The sequence below is a fragment of the Pyxicephalus adspersus genome, chromosome 12, assembly GCF_032062135.1.
Source record: "Pyxicephalus adspersus chromosome 12, UCB_Pads_2.0, whole genome shotgun sequence".
Lineage (NCBI taxonomy): Eukaryota > Metazoa > Chordata > Amphibia > Anura > Pyxicephalidae > Pyxicephalus > Pyxicephalus adspersus.
The window spans coordinates 12193969-12213129 of NC_092869.1; the positions used below are offsets into that span (position 1 = coordinate 12193969).

At 36.9% G+C, this 19161-nt stretch overlaps 1 protein-coding gene across 2 annotated transcripts in view; it reads left to right on the top strand.

The window, feature by feature from the left end:
• The first annotated feature begins 221 nt into the window (after positions 1-221).
• Positions 222-19161, top strand: part of DISP2 (dispatched RND transporter family member 2) — a 29991-nt gene continuing 11051 nt past the window's right edge. The window contains exons 1-5 of one of the 2 annotated variants that reach the window (XM_072427856.1): positions 222-462; positions 12728-13162; positions 14641-14670; positions 15199-15322; positions 16357-16472. In XM_072427856.1, coding sequence (XP_072283957.1) covers positions 389-462; positions 12728-13162; positions 14641-14670; positions 15199-15322; positions 16357-16472 — 779 coding nt within the window. In that variant the 5' untranslated portion in view covers positions 222-388. The remainder of the gene's footprint in view (positions 463-12727; positions 13163-14640; positions 14671-15198; positions 15323-16356; positions 16473-19161) is intronic. The other variant, XM_072427857.1, reaches the window with a different exon arrangement.

Consider the following 19161-nt stretch of genomic DNA (forward strand, 5'->3'; position numbering starts at 1 on the left):
GTCTGTAGATCCACCTATCTGCAATCACCTAATGTAATTCTTCTGCTCTCCCCTATTGGTAGAGTGACCTTGCTGTGCATCACATCCCTCCATCTGTGTGATAGGCTGTGATTGTGTCTCCATGGTTGGCATTGCTTGTTTCTTGCTGTTCTTCCCTCCTCCTCTCCATGCAATGAGAAGGCTGATAAGCTACAGTGCGCATGTGCACTCTGGCTGCTGAGCTTCATCCCAGGCAGACCATTTCAGCACCACTCAGCCTGGACAGCACCATCACCCATTGGAAAGCACTCAGCATTACTGAGGGGGGCAGAGAACACAAATGTCAGGGGCTGGCATTGAATTCTGCAAACATCTGCATCATAGGTATCCTTGAATTTGAAGCAGAAATATGGAGGGACGCCATTGCCTGGAAGAACATGCTGGTGGCAGCTGTGTGGGAGACAGCCATAGGGAGGAACCCAGGTAGCAATCAGCAGATTACCCAAAATCCTGCATGATCACCATCTGCAAGATGTGATCTCTGTCATGTGTCACTGTGCTTGTCCTACTTTATTCCCTCCATTTGCTGGACTGTCATTCATCAGTGCCTTGTGTCATCCAAGTGCATTCATTCATCAATAAAACTCACTTCCATCAATGTCACTTTCTAATTTCCCTGTTTGCTGTCAAGTGTATTCCTGTGTATCCCTCGAATTATACCCTCGCCTATATTTCATTATCTTGTTTTTCACATTTCTTGTATTAGTCAAAAATGTGCTAATATTATTATATATATTTCTATTGCTGCTTGCTGTTTTATTTATAGTTATTTGTTCTAATGTTTTATTTGTTCTACTGCTTAATATACATTTATGCATTTACATTTTACTTTGTAAAGTATTAGCTTTTACTTTATTTATATATAAAGTATTAGCATTTTATATTCATTTCAATATATATGTATTTGTTTGGCAAAGTATTGTTTTTTATGTACTATAGCTCTAGAGTTATAACCGATCTCTGACAGCCATATTTTCACATATTCTGGGGTTACACTAAGAGATTTGACCTGGTAAATCACATAAATTGCCATGCACATGGACAGATAAGTATTCCCCTTATGAACCAAAAATATTTTATTTGCAAATTTTAAGTGATATGTAACTTGTAATTTAAAAAGTGCTTTCACTTGCATAGTTTATGTGGTTGTTACTTGTTGATAACTAATGTAGCACTGCGCCTTCACCTCGGCCAAAAGATCCATCATCAACACAATATCTGATTATCGGCCAAAAAGTTAATTAGCCTTCATTTTTGGATGTTGATCTGTGATAGACTGCTGTTTATCCTTTTTACAGGATGCTCATGTACATAGACATTATAGGGAGTAGAGTGTGATAATGACACAAAAATGGCATTTTAATAAAGAAAAGAGCCAACCATTTTACAGTCATTCACAAACAATTGTGCACCTTCTAAAGCAGCCTTTCTCAAACTTTTCACCTCTGAGGAATCCTTACAGAGTTTTCAGGTTCCGATAAACCCCTACAAAAAACAGTTTATTACAAGCTCCAAGATGTCAGATGATTCTCGTCCGATTCTTGCCTCCTGGATAGTATTTGGCGAGAATCTGACATGTGTACAGCAGCCATCCAACATCATTCATGGATGCATTCTGATGTATCCACAAACAACAAAAGACAAATGACCACAATGCAAGTGAGAGGGAGAGAGCGCAGGGGAGTGCCATATGTACAGCGCTCGTTCATACATTTTTTCATTATTTTGCCATTGGAAAGGATCGCAAAAAAATGTGTGTACATAGCTTAAGTAATAGTAGGAATGTAACCAGACATTTTTGGCAACCCAAAATATTTTAGTAAAGTTACTTGAGCATGCGTCCTCATATCCCAGCCTTGAAGGCCACATACAGACTGGATTTTGATGTACACAAAGTCATTTTTGACTCTTTGTAAACTATTACTTTACTTACTGGTGTCCATTATAAAAATGCATGTGGATCCTCAGAGTTGAGGATCCCTGATTTTGTGAGTACTAAATTTCCTTTGTCAGTCAAAGTATACAAATTTCTGAAGGATTATATACACACTATATATACACTGCCTGAATGACATTTATTTCCATTCAGAGTTGTAATAATTCCTCAGCAAAATTTTGTATTGATAATGGGATAAAGTCTTCTCCAGCATATCCCAATGATTCTCAACAAGGTTATGGTCTGGACTTTGTGGTGGATAGTCCATGTGTGATAACGATGTCTCAAACTCCCTGAACCCATCTTTCACAATTTGAGTCCGATGAATCCTGGCATCTTGAAATTGGGATCCCATCAATAAAGTTAAAACCTATTAACAGAGACACTTGCTCATTCAGAATATTCAGAAAGAAAGAGAAAGAGTACCATATGATCACAGTAGTCTCTACTTCTATCTGACAAGGAACAAATCAGTGGGCTACACTAAAATGATAATTCATAGGTTTAAAAAACTAATTATAGAAAAATGGAGACAGCAACTGTTTTCTGGAAATGCTAAATTTGCTTATGTGGATGTAATAACTTTACTATTGTATAAAGAACTGATTTAGGACAAGCATAGAGGTAAGGGATTTAAACACTTTCCTGACCTTGCTTCATGCTTGTTATGGGTTTATAATTTAGAAAATTAACACCAGATATGGCCACGTAACTAGCAATTTCAACAGGAGTGTTGACCCTACAATTGCTCGCTTCATATTTCTCTTATGAAATGTGTAGTTAGCAGTTAGCAGGTTAGCAGCTTTTGTCTCTGTTTAAGGCACATTGTACTATATGAGACGTCATCAAGTAGATGTGAACCCAGTCACTAAAATAGTATAGAATCTACAACATACCAATGTAATTCCATTTTAACAAATTTCAACCCAAAGCTTTAGGTAAATGAATATAAACATGGAAACGTAAAATTTTGCAACTTGCCTGTCCGTGGTGGGGTTTTGTGGTTTTCAGGGGAACTGGTCAGGGCTAATTTCACTGCTTGTAATTTTAAAATGGAAAACTGTATTTCATCATGGAAAAACAGTATAGTTTTTATGTATCCTGAATGAAGTGTTACCTTTTGGTGGGTTAAATTTACCATAATTAGCATTTTGCTTTATCTACCCATTAAGTGTAAAAAAATACCCTCTGCTCCTGTCAGAAATTGAAAGTTGCCCTTTGTCAAGTTTGAATAGTTTTTGAAAGGACAACTGGGCAGGGCTGACACCACTCAATGTACAAAATGCTATGTGTTTCCAGCCCACAGCGGAGTTTAGTTTCTGGCAGTTTTGCCAGACACTTTGCTGACATCCAGGTAGGGTTTCTATTTACTCTATGTGCTGATAAGGCCTTAAATGAGTTTGTGTAGCTCTGTGAAGCTCTCAGATTTGTTCCTTGAGGGATAAAACAAATACAGGTTGGCTACCATAATCAAATGTTGTTCTTTCCCATTTCCTACTACTAGTTGATTTTCTGAACTACCTTGTAATTAGCGCAGTGTCCACATTTATCTGTTTTTATTGCTGCTTGCTTTGTTTTATTTATTGTTGTTTGCTCTAATATTTTATTTGTTTTACTGCTGAAAATAGGATTTGAAAGCAAACATCTTCTGCAAAAGGAGTTTTGCATTACCTTACAAAGTCTTCAGTCTTGTCAGGAACCCATGGACCCCCATGTGTTCTGAAATGTGAATACTGAACAATGGCATGTCCCATGTTGTACCTAACAATTGGTCCCTAAGCAGGAGGGATGGAGTAAGTAGTAACTATTAACAGTAGTGAGGAGAAACTACTATTTGTAATTCAAACACCTCCAGGTTTCATGAGGCTCTGAATGATTGTTAAGAACCTAAACATATACCCATTGGCTCTGCCTTAAAAAGATTGTGTTATAGCTCTCTAAATGCTACAATGTGATTAATAAATGATAAAGAAGATAAAATAGAGTGTCAGGTAGCATAAAGGGCTTTATGTTGTTATGCTAAAAGCTGAACTCAAATTTCAAAACTGCCCTTGAAGTTAGGTTCCTCCTACACTTCACGAGTTAACTAATTTTTTTTGTCTGTTATACCATATAAACAGCTTGTCTTACCTTATCCCTCACTTATGGCTTTCTATTTTACTTGTAAACAGTCCCCCAAAATGTCTTTTTGGTGTTCTGTTGGTCAAAAGCACTTAACATTTTCACATACAATACAGGACCAGAAGTTCTGCATTGTAAGTGAGGGCCTGTCCAGGATTGCCCACATGTAGATAAAGTCCTTTCCCCGCAAATCTATCTATCATACAGGAATACCTTTAAGCACCTTGGTGTTTTCCCTCTTCCTGGTGGGGGGAGGTTCCAGTCTCTGGGTCTTTTTTGGCAATCAACAACTTTCATACTCTTGTTTATTATTAGGAGAATCACTATGTGACTTGCTGATTTTATCATTATGGAAGAAAGAGAATTGGGGTGGTAACAGATAATAATATTGCAGTGGTATGACATTTAGTTTTTGGTTGAAATTGGGCACAGGAAGTAATGGGGATACATATGATCATATGACAAATGATTGGCAGTGATACAGCCTATATGATGTTGTGCGGGAAGCAGTGGGGGGAAAAGGGCATTTTTTATACAATTGCAGAAAAAGCTAAATATTCAACAATGTTACCTGTAACAGCGTTTTCTGCAAAAAAACTACTTTAATAAAGTACAATAAAATAATACTAATAACTGAATACAATTCAGCAGATGTCTCTGAAATGTGAAATTCTATATCTTATATCTGGAGTATATGCAGGATGTGTCTGTTAGCTGCCCAATACACGAGGATCAGAACCTCGAACAATAAGCACAGCTGCTTCATTGTAAACCTACAAGAATGTTTTGTTAATAGGACAATAGCCTTGAAAAGGCATCTCTATATAGAGATGAGAAGATGGGCATAGGCTGCACTGTAAATGTGTAATTAGTGCACCATATAACACTGCTACAAGCTTTAGCAAGACCAAACGATTTTGTCTATGAGTTAATTACCAAGTTTATAGTCTCCTAGGTTACATGTTCATTCTGTTATTTGTAAAGACTGTGGTCATTTACTATTCTGATAGCCTTCTAAGGGTTTAAAAGAACCTACCTAAATCCTAAACTGTGCTGATGAAGATGTATTTCATAGGAAATGTTTACAGTGTATGTCAAACCAAAAATAAAACATGCAGTAGGCCTTTGGAAAACCTGCACCTTCTCTCATGTTTTATTTTATTTTTAAATAGTATGCTCCTTTTACATGTCAACACAGTTCTGAATTCCACAGCAGGGGTTGTCAACCCTTCCCACTGACCACAATGATCTCTCCCCATCTCTATAACCCCTTCCTATCTCCGCATAGGAATTTATCAGCGTAGAACCTTTCTGGCAAAATTGACATATATGTGTTAACTTATAAAAAAGATATGGCAAAACTATTTCAATGGATTATCTAACAGATCACAATAGAGGAAAAAAGGATATGTGAGACCAGGAAGGGTCTGCACTTTGAAAAGCCTGGGGCTCTGCAGAGCACTATCAGTACATTTAAGTCACACATGATTGACCCTTCCACCAGCCAATTTCAGAGATCATGGGAAAGCTAAGCACAGGATCTAAAACACTTCTGGGCTTCCAATTTTTTCTTCATATGCCTGTATAGCAGCTGTAAAAGGTAAAGTTGTTGCTTCTACATTGTTAGTGTAGTAAAGCCACAACATTTCCAGCCTTTCCATGCAGACTTGCATCATATAAGTGATATATGTGCATATAGTGATATATATAAGTGATCTACTGCAGCAGGGAGAGTCTGAATCATGCCTCCATTGGCCAAACCCAGACCTCATCTGTAATGTACAAAGTTTAAAAAAGTTTACATAATGAAATAAATATACAATATGTATATTCTAAAAATAAATGAAACAATAATACAAATAGTTCCTTCCAAAAAAAATTTCCAGATCAGTGTTAAAAGATCTCGATGACATTGTTTTTACTGCGCAAGCTTCAATTGCTGTTCTATTCTATGTTCTTTCACACACAACAAATGGCAAATCCTTCCAATGAATCAGACTGGTAATTAAACATCCAAATCAGAACATAACATCTCCCTGATCATGAGAGTTATTTTTATCTGTGCACAGAGAAAGGATCCTAATTACAATTTTCAAGCATATCTGGCTTAATGAGCCAAGGAAATGAACTGTGGCCATGCATTTTAAACAGGCGTGTAGGCTCTTTTTACTGTTCCATCCGGTAGTCAAATCTGTTACTTTCATTACCATCCTTCAGCAGTTAGTTGCGGAAATCGACTTTAAAGAGTTCCTGTACAGATTAAATGGAACAACTCAAAGCCGAAAATGTTTCCCAGGCATGTGTTTTACCACTTGACATTATGTCCTCCATCTAGTGCCCGCATGTAATGAGGGGAAACATTGCATCTGCAAGCTGTTCCTAAACATTGCCTTTACTACCTGCTGTGCCCTTCCATGAACTTTGTTATTTGCAACAGATAAATGCCCACTGTGGTCTCTATAGAAGCAATAAACCACCATATACATGGCTTTGAAAATGGTGACTCAGAAAAAGCAATAATGAACATATCAATTATTGGTTCTCAGTGGGAGTAAAAAGTTAGATTCTCCTTCATGTTCAGTCTCATATTCTGTGCTGATTTATCCCTACAATGTCTGTGGAGCAGGTTAGGCTCCACCTAACAGTCATCTATTCAGGTTCTGGATGCTGAAAACAGAGAATTAACCAGCACTTACCTCACCCTTATGTAAGATGTCCACTTAGACATTGTGATTTCCAGAAGAAGACCCCCACAACCTGCATTTAAAAAAGGTATATAGATGGGGAAAAGCTAGATTCTGATAGACTAGTCAGTCTGATTTGAGTCTGAAATTGTTTGAGGGTAGTCTAATGGATAGTACAAGATTTCTACAGAAATAGAATTAGTGGAAAACATTAAATGCAGCTGCTAATCTTCCAAGAAGTAGGCATCAAAACAAATCAACCAGTTCAGACTATATTTTAGGGAAATTGCAAAAAAACTACAAGCTATATTTCAGACTCTACAGGTCTCAGAATGTAATATGTTAAAGTACATGACAATACAGTTAGGAAAAGACTGACAAAGCATGGCAACTTTGGAAGAGCTGCAAAGAGAAAGTCTTATTTTCCAAGCAATGCTTAGATTTGCAAAGTTGCAAAGTTGAACAAACTATGAGACCCCTTTTTGTCCTATTGACAAATAAGACCAAAGTTGAGATGTTTGGCCATAATGCAGAGCACTGTGTTTGGTAAAAATATATATTTTTTATATAAATAAGTTTTTATATAAATAAGTATATGATGAGCACAAACATCTTATACCAAATGTTAGGTGCAGTGGTAATGGAATGATGATCTGGGGTTGTTTTGCAGCTATAAGATCTGGGCACCTTGCAATGACAGAGTGGATAATGAACTCCTGTGTATACTAAACAATTCTAGAGTCAAATGTGAACCATCTGTTCAACAACATAAGTTCAGCTAAAACTTTGACAATGGACATATCGACATTTCTACAATGAAATGGCCTGAAAAAGAATAAAATAAAGGACATGTAATGGCCCCGTGAAAGTACAAACCTCAACCTGGTTGAAATACTGTGACAGAATCTTGAGAGATGTGCATAAATTAATGCCAAACCTAACATATTGTTGCTGAAAGTGCTAGTATAAGCTTTTGAGTCATAAGGTGTGCTTAAAAAAAAAGAAATAATTGAAATAATAGTTAAATAATGAAAGGTGGAATCTGCTGTGTGTTGCTTTACACCTAAAATTAGATTGAAATCATGTTAGAACCTGACAATGACCAGATAATGTTTTACTCTGCCTAATATGTAAAACCTTAGCAATGAAAGAGGCCGTGCTTTCCTTTTCTCATGACTATTTATTGGAATGGCAAAGAATTAGCAGCTGTATTAGCAGCATGAATGAGATGTGGATTTTAATTTACCATGATCAGTTCTTTGAGGAGAAAAGTTCAAATCTGGATGTAAAAAATAATTAAAAAATTTAAATTAAATAGTTGAATTTTTCTAAAGAATTTGATATTGTTTCTAATAAAAGCCAGGTACTGAATTTGGAGATGTGGGGGATATATGTATATCACTCATGAACTTGACATGGCAAAGAACAGTTTCAATTGAAAAGTAACTCACACCTCGGTACTTAATCTATCACTTAACCCTTCAACCAGCAATACTCAACCTAACCCCCAAGCACTTCATCCTAACACCAATTTAACTTAATTCCTAACACATTATTAACATCTACAGAAGCGTACTTATATAATAGCCAAGGTATCAGTACCAGGCCACCAGTCTTGGAATGAGATGTAATTACTGAAAATTACAACTTGGCAAGGAAAATGTATTTTTCTCTCTTTATTAAATGATGCTGGTAGCATTTATTTGACTCGGGGAAAAATAGATATTTCATGGCTCTCTGTAGGATTATTATTTGCCTATTTTTTTAGACAATATACTTTCCTTTGAGAGGAACAGATGTTACAATGTATTTCTACCAGGACTGAAACTAATAAATCTGAGATTTCACTGCTTCTTTTAAAGCAAGCTGCTGTGATCAAGGGTAGAACATAGGCACAAGATTTCATTTTCTTCTGGGTTCATCCAGTTCCCTTGAAATCCATTTACTCAGCTCATTATTGGGCACATGTGGACGTTGCATATCAAACAATCTCATCACAACAAGCTGGAGAGCCTGTGGTTTAGCAAGTAAAACCAACACAGCATGCCATTAGAGTCTGGCTTCTTTTCCCTGTGGCACAAGGCAGGAACATTTTTAATTAAAGTGAGCAGTGAAAATTAAGTTTAGTTATTATGAATGATAATTAGGGCAGACCTCAGACTTGAACTGACTTGTTCCAAGGAAACAGTCACCCAGGTCTATGAATTATATATTTTAGTACTGCCAAGTTCTAATTGCTAACTGCAGATGGAAAAAATGTCACTATACAACTTGCTAGGGTTATTTCCCACAAACTGTATGTGTAGAATAGGAAGAAATACATGTGATACACATGGATTTTTGTATATACTGTCTAGGGATATTTCAGATCAACTCTTTCTTCCTTTATTACTGTCTATAAAAACATTTACAGCGGATTTCCTTTTTATATTAAATATTTTAAAAAGAAAGTGTACTTCTGGAGCCATGAGAAAATAGAGCCCCTTCTCATTCAATACATGTGCAAATAAGGGTAAATTATGCTAAGAGCCCATTCTCCTAAAAGCTGGGCTTTAGACTTAAAACAATAATACCCCCCCCCCCCCCCAGTGTGTGCTGCTTCCGCCACATAGCCAGGGTCATCTCCCCCTCTGTGTCACTGTCTGTATCTGTCATTTGCAGACCCAATTTAATGTACAGTGATGCGTAATATGTTGGCGCTATATAAATCCTGTTTTTCAAATCAGCTAATCAGGTACACTACAAATACATGTGCTAATTGCTGATTGGAGGAGCAAGCAGAATTGTGACATAGCTTGAAACTGTACATTGTGCATTCACAAGTTAACAAAAAATTTGCTGATAAAAATGCAAATGTTTTTTGGTAAAAGACTTACAGTATAAAACAGTAAAAAAAACAGTATACTATGTCAAAGTATCTACTAACTAAACACTCTACCTGATGACAAATGCTCTTTGGTATGTTTTACTTTAAACTGACATTGGTTGCTTATTATTATATTAAACATTTTTTGGACTCACAATAAACTTTAAAGTTCAGAAAAACTTCACATATTTATCCTATTAATATCCATCAGTAAATCAAAGATTTGTATTTTATGGATTACTATCCTCAAACAAAAAAAACATTTTTCGAAAAAAAGAAAGAAAAGCTGTTTGACCACATTAAGCCTATGTACACATGTCATATTGTTCTCGCCTGGGAATGTGTAATGTGTAAAGTATAAAATGTGTAAAGTGGCCACCAGGATCCACTCTGACGGTGAAAACAAATGAAGGCAGATGAGCCCAGTCAGTGCCGCTCTCTCGTTCTCCCCTCTCCATAGAACAGAACAATGCTGGGTGTACGGCGCTTATTTGTTTATCTGTCACTCTTTTATTACTGGAAACGATCATGATCAACGATCAGATATCATGACAATAATCAATTACAACCATTACAAAATAACAATAACCCAACAAATAACGTATAAGTAGTGTACAAAGTTAGCAATTAAAATGATAAACAAACTAAATTGTATCCCTATCATTTATTGGCAATTTTAGTACTTTTGAGTATTGTCTGTAACAGTTTTGCAGGATGTAGTAATAAATAACCCTGTGTAAGGCCCTGTCCCAGCACCAGTACACTTCACATATAGCTTGCCCCCGCTCAGCCTCGGGAGACTGGTTGTGTCTCCCAGCACACAGTTGCCCCGAGGACTTGTGGGGGCATAATGGGATGGCATTTGGAGATGGCTGGCAGATGACCAGGAGCCCACAGACAAGCAGTAAAATGCTCTTACAAAGACAAATCGAGAATTCAAGACAAAGGTCATACACAGGTGATTAGTACAGCAGACTAGACATCCAAGGGGAAACACAAAGCAGGGTTGGAGTCACAGGCAAAAGTCTGGTCCAGGCAGCTTACAATTCAAGGGTCAGGGACAGGCATGGTCAGGAACAGTAAATCAGACAAATTCATACACCAGCAGCAAGCCAGCCTAGCCTAACACTACAACAGGCACTAGGGACTGCGAGCAGAAAGGCTATAAAGCCCCAGCAGCCAACGACAACGCAGAAACTAATCTGCCCCCTAAAATGCCCATCAGCTGTGCAAAGCCTCAGAGAGTGAACAGGAGAGCCATTGCACAGCTAAAGGGGAACAGGGGCTGCTGCTATTCCTTTATTCTTCTTGCTGCTGCAAGTGACCTTGCTGGACAGAATAAATGTGGTTTGATACTGCAATGGCACACAGCACGGGATTGCGGTCCAGATAGGCATCTCCTAACACCCTCTATTCACCTATTTCCCCACATTTGTATATAATGAGAAGTGGGAACGTCTACTTATTTCCTTACAGCTGTAGTGTGTGTGTGATATAACATTAATTTACAGAAAATTTGATGTGTGACTTTCAAGTTCACATTCAATGCAAAGAAACAGCAAACAGATATAACCGAAGTGGTATCTGTCCTGACTGACTTTCACATTTTCTAACACATAGATCACATGTTGTAAATGAACACTAAGCATTTACAACACCAGAACTTGGGCTAAGAACATTTTCAGTTCCAACTACTGCTGTCTACACTCTTTCTTCACCTGTCTAATACTGACTTTAAATACATAGGGACAGTATAAAACATTTTCTATCAACTCATAGCACTTTGTTGATGGGGAGTAAGAAGTAAAAAAAAGGGGTTGTAATGTAAGAGCCTGTACTATTAGTTGCACAAAGTTTCCTCTTGACTTGTACTGTTCCCTATTCTTAGACGTTTTGCAGTTTTCTAGGTCTCCTACGTTTTTACATTGATGCTTTAACCTTGGTATTAATTATGGGTTGGCCTAGATATCTCCACTAGAGACACACACATTACACACATTTAATGTCCCTTTTTCCTGCTCATTATTTGTTCTTCTGTTACCCTTTCTTTTCCCCAAAAGCTAATGCTGCTTCTTGTGTTTTCAAGACACTGGTCCCAAGGACCCAACCTTGTTATTAGTTGAAGTGATATTATGTTTAATACAACATCTGTGATTGTCCTTAATTTAACGTGTCTCACACATATCGTTCAAGGTTTTAAATGCCTCATCAACAGAACCAAAAACATCTGCTGCAGCACTTTTATTTTGGAAAACAGTATACTATGTCTAAAATAATACTGTTTAAAACGGAACTATTACCAGGATTTTTACTTTACATAGAAGGGTAGACAACCCTTTTATGCAAGGTAAAAAATGCATTTTCTTTTGGGAAGGGGGGGTTAACAGCCTTTTTTTTATAGGGGAAGCTCCTCCCCTTCTGTCATTATCATTGTGGCAATAAAAGCAGGATGAGAGCCACCTGGGATGCCCACGTCTCACATCCAAGGAGGCTTCTTGATGCTTCTTCTGTTCATGCACAATCTTGGGTATGCGCTTGGGTATAGTAAGTTCTTTCTTCAATGGGGAAAAGAAAATTGCTGATCTCACGCATGCTCAGTGAGATTAGCACTCTTTTTTTCCCATTTACAGGAGGCTACATCACCCAATCCTGTACCTGCACAGTGCAAGTTTGGGTGACATACAGTAGGCAGAAGCCAGAAGACAAGAAAGAAGATAAAGACGCCCGGCGCTTCCTCCAGGATTGTACGAAGGCAGATAACTGGACGGTGCAGGACCCAACCCAGGAAACCTTTGCAGGGATCGACAGATCTGTAGAAGTAAAGGTGAGTCAGTGTTTTTTATTGTTTAGTTCACTTCCTCTTTAATAAAATTGTTCACCTAGGGATGTCCTAAAATTCTGAGTACCGAATAGATGGGTATTTTTCATTTTTGCAGTTTGCAGATATGGAATAATTCCATAAATTTTTTTTTGTGTGAAAAATTTTAGCTGAACAAAGTCATGATATAAATGTTGAAAATAAAGGTTCTTATCATGTTGATAGAAGATGCATAGTTTATGTATAATATCTTTTATTTACAGAACTCATACAGATGAAGAACAAAGTCAAGATATTGACAATGAGAATACATGTCAAGGTCGTGAATCTAACAATAGTGATTCTGTCCAGGAGGTCCACCATTCCTTCCTTAAGAAGTCATCAAACTGTGTACAAGACCATCTGTCTGCATCAACATGCTGTCAGCAATCTACCATGAGCAGATCCAATGGACAGTTGACTCCCAATGTAAGTGATGCACAGTATTTAAAATGTTGTCACTGCAATCACCAAGAGCGCAAGTTAAGCTACACAACGCCACAACTGTCTAGTAATGAAAAAAGAAGAAAATTATGCTCCCATCATTCCAGTGTGAACGCTTCTGCTAACACTTCACATCAAAATATAGGATGTATATGGAAGCAGTGGTCAGCTCATCCAACACCTCATCCAATGCAGCATCACGTAGTGACTGTAAGGTAATTGCAAACCATAATTTTTACTGCACATTAGTAATTGCACTTCTTGTCTAATTCATTATGTGCACACATCATCAATGAAGCATCTATATTAAACATTAGTTCATGGACTTTGTAAAGTGCTGCGTAATATGTTGGCACTATATAAATACTGGCTAATAATTTAGGGGCAAATTTGGCAGTTTTAAGCTGTTTATCTAACAAAAATGAAGTGTAGCTTTTTAAAATATGACTTAATAGCACCCAAACAGATCAATTCCCCAGGTGATCCAATACACAGAATTGTTCTACTGAATATACCAATTTAATTGAACAAAAAAAAAACAACATAAAATAAAAACAGCTTTCAGTATTATTAATGACTCCAGACCTCAACCTTTTACTCATGAAGAACCCTTGAAATATTTTTAGGGTCTTGGGGAACCCCCCGGATAAAACAACAGCAAAACATACATCCTATTTTGGTGGTCCTTGGAAAGAATTCCCCCCATTTGACAGCTACAGAACTTATGTGTCATGGTACTGACACCAATTGGAATAAATTGGCCCCATATATTGGTCAATCATCCAAAGCTCAAAGAACCCCTAGCAACTTCTGCAGGAACCCTGGTTGTGAATGATTGCCCTAGACCCCGACATTTCCCACTATAGATGTGGTAGTGTGCACATTATTGTAGTATTTATTTGCACTTCTTTTTGTATATCCTAATGTAGCAGAATGTGTTGAAAATCTGACCTTCATTACTGCAGAATATTTTAACCACTGTGAAACCTATATATTTTTTAATGATGTATTTTTGATATTTGCTCCAACAGTGATATGTCGGGAGTCATATTGCAAGTTATATTGGTTGCAAAAAAAAACCTGCAAATCTTTTTTTTTTTTTATGAGAAGATGTATTTATATTTTAATGAAAGTTTTGTGTATTAGGTTACATGGTTAATTTGCAATCAAAGCAGCTATAGAAGATGTAGTTTATGTCATGGCAATCATCCAATTTCTTCTGCAATCCAGATAGACAGGGAATACAATAGGCACACCAGCACAGGGTCTGGTTAGGTTTTCAATTGAAGAAATCCTTTAAATATAGTATAACTTTAAGGTAATGGTTTAGGAGCAAGTATATGCATGATGTTGTTTCATTGATGGGATTTATTGTGCATAAATTTATCAATAATGGAGATTGAATGCTATATGGTTCTACAAATAAATATGTGAAGAGAAAGTCTCAAGCATCTGCATGTGCAGTTTCTTTATGCATCACATATGCTGATGGAGAAACTGAAGAATATGTAAATGTAAGAGTATGTTTCATTTTTCATTTTTTATGTTTTATGAGTAGTAATGTTCATAATGCATCTGTTATATGATCTTGGTATATGTCTGATTGTTTCTTGCATAGTTCTCTCAATTCTTTCTTTCTCCTCAATGATATCAGGCCTGACCTATATTAATTGCTGTTTATTTATTTTGCAAGACACGATAAAGCATTTAGGATGCCAAAAAGGTATGTACAGAATGTCAGTTCTTCATCTGTAGATATAGAGTTAGACAATAACCTACTTTCCTCAATTTAGAATAGTCGTACATGGGATTTATAAAAGGTGACAAGCGGCCAGAATGCTTCTCAGAACAGTATTTAAATTTCTAGTTGCTCTTGACATGTGTAGCTCTTCAACTGTTGTGTCCTTAAATGTGTGAATACTGCTTCAACAATAAAAAACAGTTCTAATATTTAAGGAATTATTTTGTATTTACAGGCCCCTATTTAAAAGCCTTTAGAGAATATTAAGACTGATTTTTCTTTAGGTACAAAAAGTTTTGGGAGTGCTCCTAAAGTTTCCAGCCCCACACTGTTTAGCAATCTGGCCATATAAGCAGGTTTTTGTTGTTTCCCATATGACCTAAAGGTTGCTAAATGATACCCCCATTCAGATTTGGCCCTACATGTGTATGGCCTAGTCTGTGGAAGTGTTTATAGTCAGCACAATACGATATACATTGACCCTATTCTATTACTGTGATTTGCTTACAGTTACTCTCAGATGATAACTGACTGGCCTCTACCCATCTTGGCCATCTGTTTGCTTCTAATGCTGGTGTGCACTCTGGCAGGACTACTGGTTGGACAAATGCCAGACTTTTCAGACCCTTTGATGGTGAGCCTTTTCCAGTTAAAATTATATTATCAACTAGGAAAAAACATACACCTTCCAAATGACAGATTATATATCATTTTCATTGTTATAGTCAAGAGAAAACAGTCTCAATTTGAAAGGTAACTCTAGAAAGATACTGATATCTGGAAGACATAGCAAATGCAAACCTGACTTTTGTACATGATGCAACATGCTGATCAGGAATGACTGACAAACAGGAAGGAGTTTGAATTTAGAAAACCTAACCACATAGCTCAACCAATGGTAGAAAACTAAGTTTGCAAGAATTTTAAGAAGTGTGATCCCATAGGGCAATGCATTTTGAACCAGGCACAGTGATTCTGATAAGTTATGCTTGTTCCTATTTGCTGTTGTTTAACTCTGTAACCCTTATTAGTGTATATTTTTTTCTTATAGAACTTTATTCAATGATATGTATGATAATTTCATATTATTGCAATGTTAGGATATCCTGGGAGGAAATCTGCTTTTAATTTACTATAGATTTTTAAAATTGCAATACATTTTTGCTAATGTGATGCAAAATATGAGAGCATCAAAATAGTTATATTTTTATTTTTATTAAAGCAGATTTTTTGAATTATTCCTTTCAGAGTACTAATAAGCTTTATTCTATAAAAGTTCATATGATCTAGGAATCCTGGTGTGATTTACTCTGTTATTTCTTTTTTAGGGCATAGCCTTTTTTTGATGGGGTAGTCATATGGTATACAGAAATGACATAAGCCCTGAGTATTTATTCCTGTTTATGCATCTCATCACATGTAAATTTGCATTTAACTCCCAAATCTCTTATTTGTTTACTGATGTATCATTTAACCATGGTTTAGGGGTGTATGCGTAAACTTACATGATATAGTTATCACATTTCACATGCCAGATAGTAAAAACTATATATCCGCACTAGAGGAATTAGAACCAAATGTAGGGCATTTGGAAGCATTTCAATATACTCAACTATGCTGATGTCGTGTTATAAAACTAGATGACATTCTGTTGTTTGCCTATCATAGGGGTTTGAGCCAAGAGATACAGAAATTGGGAGGAAGTTAATGACCTGGAAAAACATGCAGAGCAGCACAGGATACAGAAGGGCATTGCCTATCTATCCACACAATGAGAAGAACAGGTATATTAACAGTTTTATTGATGTATTTCTTCTGTGCCATCTGCCTGCCAAACATTTCACACAGCATACAATCTGCAATTTCCAGCATTGATAAACCAACTGTGAAGGTGCTACAACTAAACAGAATGTTAGAAATGGGAGGAAAGCTGTTACAATATGGACCAAAAAAATCAAAATATAAAATATACCTTTTGCCATGTTTGATCACCCTGATTTTTTAAGGTTGGGTAGGGAGTTTGTAAATGTAATTATTGGCCCTACTTACTACACTTATATTGGTTCTGGAAACAAAATGTAAATTGATCACATTTTGGTTGTACAGTGGTCTGTAATAAATTAGTATGGAAAGAAAAAAAATACCAGCTGCTGGTAACTATCAACCTTTGTGGACAGAAACACAGAAAAGAAGACATTGCAAACATTTCCACTGGATGTTGGTGTACAAACTTTAGCAACTTACTGTCCTACCTAGCAATATAAATGTAGGAATATACTTTTAGCCTTGATATGTCCTGGAAGTGAATTTTCCCAAGGCTATGTACACACACTAGATAATTGTGACGCTCAATCAAATCAGGTGAAAATCACTGTCATTTCCTAAAGGAAAGGATGCAGCAGTGTGCCTCCCGCTTTTCCTACCCCCTCCCTACTCGATAGAACTTCATCACTCATTCGCTCTACCATCAGTGGAAATTATTATTATTATTATTATTAAACAGGATTTATATAGCGCCAACATATTACGCAGCGCTGTACATTAAATAGGGATTGATCACAAAAGATTGTTCCCATTGATAGAAAGGTGACATCTAATTTTTAGCTATCTTCTACTCTATAGTAGCAGCAATAAACTGTCTTCTCAAAGGTAACAAAAGCTTGAAATTTTGGCTTAAAGCTTAACTCCAGACAGATTCAAAAGGCACAAATAATACAATACATGAACAACAAAAGTTAGAATGGGGATGGAGAAAACAGCACAAAAGAGCCAATTGGATAACAGTAAATTACATAAAGCTGCATTCCAGGCACAAAATCCTTACTTGTTTATATTTCTTCCTCAACAGTAACTAAGTATATAAATTAGCTTTGCGTGCACTAAATTTCTTTGCAAACCCTGATGTTACCTTGTAAAAATGGCAGTGAGATCAGCATTGTGCTGTGCTTAGTCTGTGCAGAAAGTACGGCTGTAGGGCAGTTGGGGGTGATAGCAGGTCCACCACCTGCAGACTTCCTACAGCCGGATTTATTAAAACTCTCCAAAGTTGGAGAGGATACACTTACATCAGTGAAGCTGGGTGGTCCAGCAAACCTGGAATAGATTTCTTCAGAATAATTTGCTATTTGCTAGCAAATGTTTTGAATCCTGGACCAGATCCATTACCGGTTTGCTGGATCACCCAGCTTCACTAATGAAAGTATATCCTCTCCAGCTTTGGAGAGCTTTAATAAATCAGGCCCACTAGGCTGAAAGAAGACCAGTCCCCCTTTCCCCGCAAAGGCAACATTTCACAATGGATTACTGTACAGATCTGGAAAAATACACAACGCACATCTAGAATAAATAGGAATATACATACCTTGTACATTTAAAGTTTGCTTATACTAAACCTAAAGAGAACAAGGAACAGAACCAGAACGACTTTCACTTGTCTGTTTTTCTGGTATTGTATAAAAATGCTAACATGCGTTCATAGCTTTTCTCACAGTTAGCATTATAAATCATGAAGGCCTAATTTATACAACAAGCAACGTATAGTAACTCATAACTATGCACAATGAACCTTTCACCCATCTTCCTAAAACGACTAAACTGCACAAACGTACAGTATATCTCTTTGCTTCCACTTCATTACACTTTGCACTGTGTTATCACCTGCCAAGATGAAAATGTTCTTCTGCTAAAAGGTTTTTTTTATTACACCAGCTCTTATCAGTTTTATGGAATGCTGATCCTTCTGTTGTTTATATTGCAAAGAGAGATAAGGTGGATGTAACAACCATTATTGAGCAGTAGCAGACAGCAATAATGCCAGAAAATAGATTTTGCTGTAGCCTGTCCCGCCTTTTGGTGCTAATTATTCATTTTTACCCCAGTGCACCATCACAAAATACCACAGTGCATTATACTGCACAGTGTGAGTTGCTATGTGCTGCAATAAAGACATTCAGCATTACATCTTTGTTTACTGAACTGTGATCATTCATTTTGAATGGACTGTCTATAACAGTGCACCACAAGGCAATGCAATGAGGTGTGAATAGGGCTTACGGCTTTGCTATTTCTATTCATATTCAAAATGTAGCTCAAGACATTTGCATGCACCATAAAAACAATAACACACTGCTGTGTGTTGTAGTGCACAGCATTGGAAAAAATTGTATGCCTGATTTTTTTGGGCTGCTTTAAAGCCATGCACATTAACGCATGAAAAACAAAAATTCTTCTGCCAAAGACTGAGCAAAGCAAACCACATTTAATACTCCTCTAGTTTAGTATTTTGTATAATCTGTGAAGATGGTACAGTTCTCTTTGCTCAGCAGGGTCAGCAGGATCACTCTAAACAGGAAGCCCACACTCTCCTATGACATTCCGCCCCAATAATATTGCAGGCCTTAAAAGGGAATCCTCATTGGATTCCATCATTTTCACAGGACACCCCCTGTGCGGCCTTCCTGTTTGCAGCAAAAT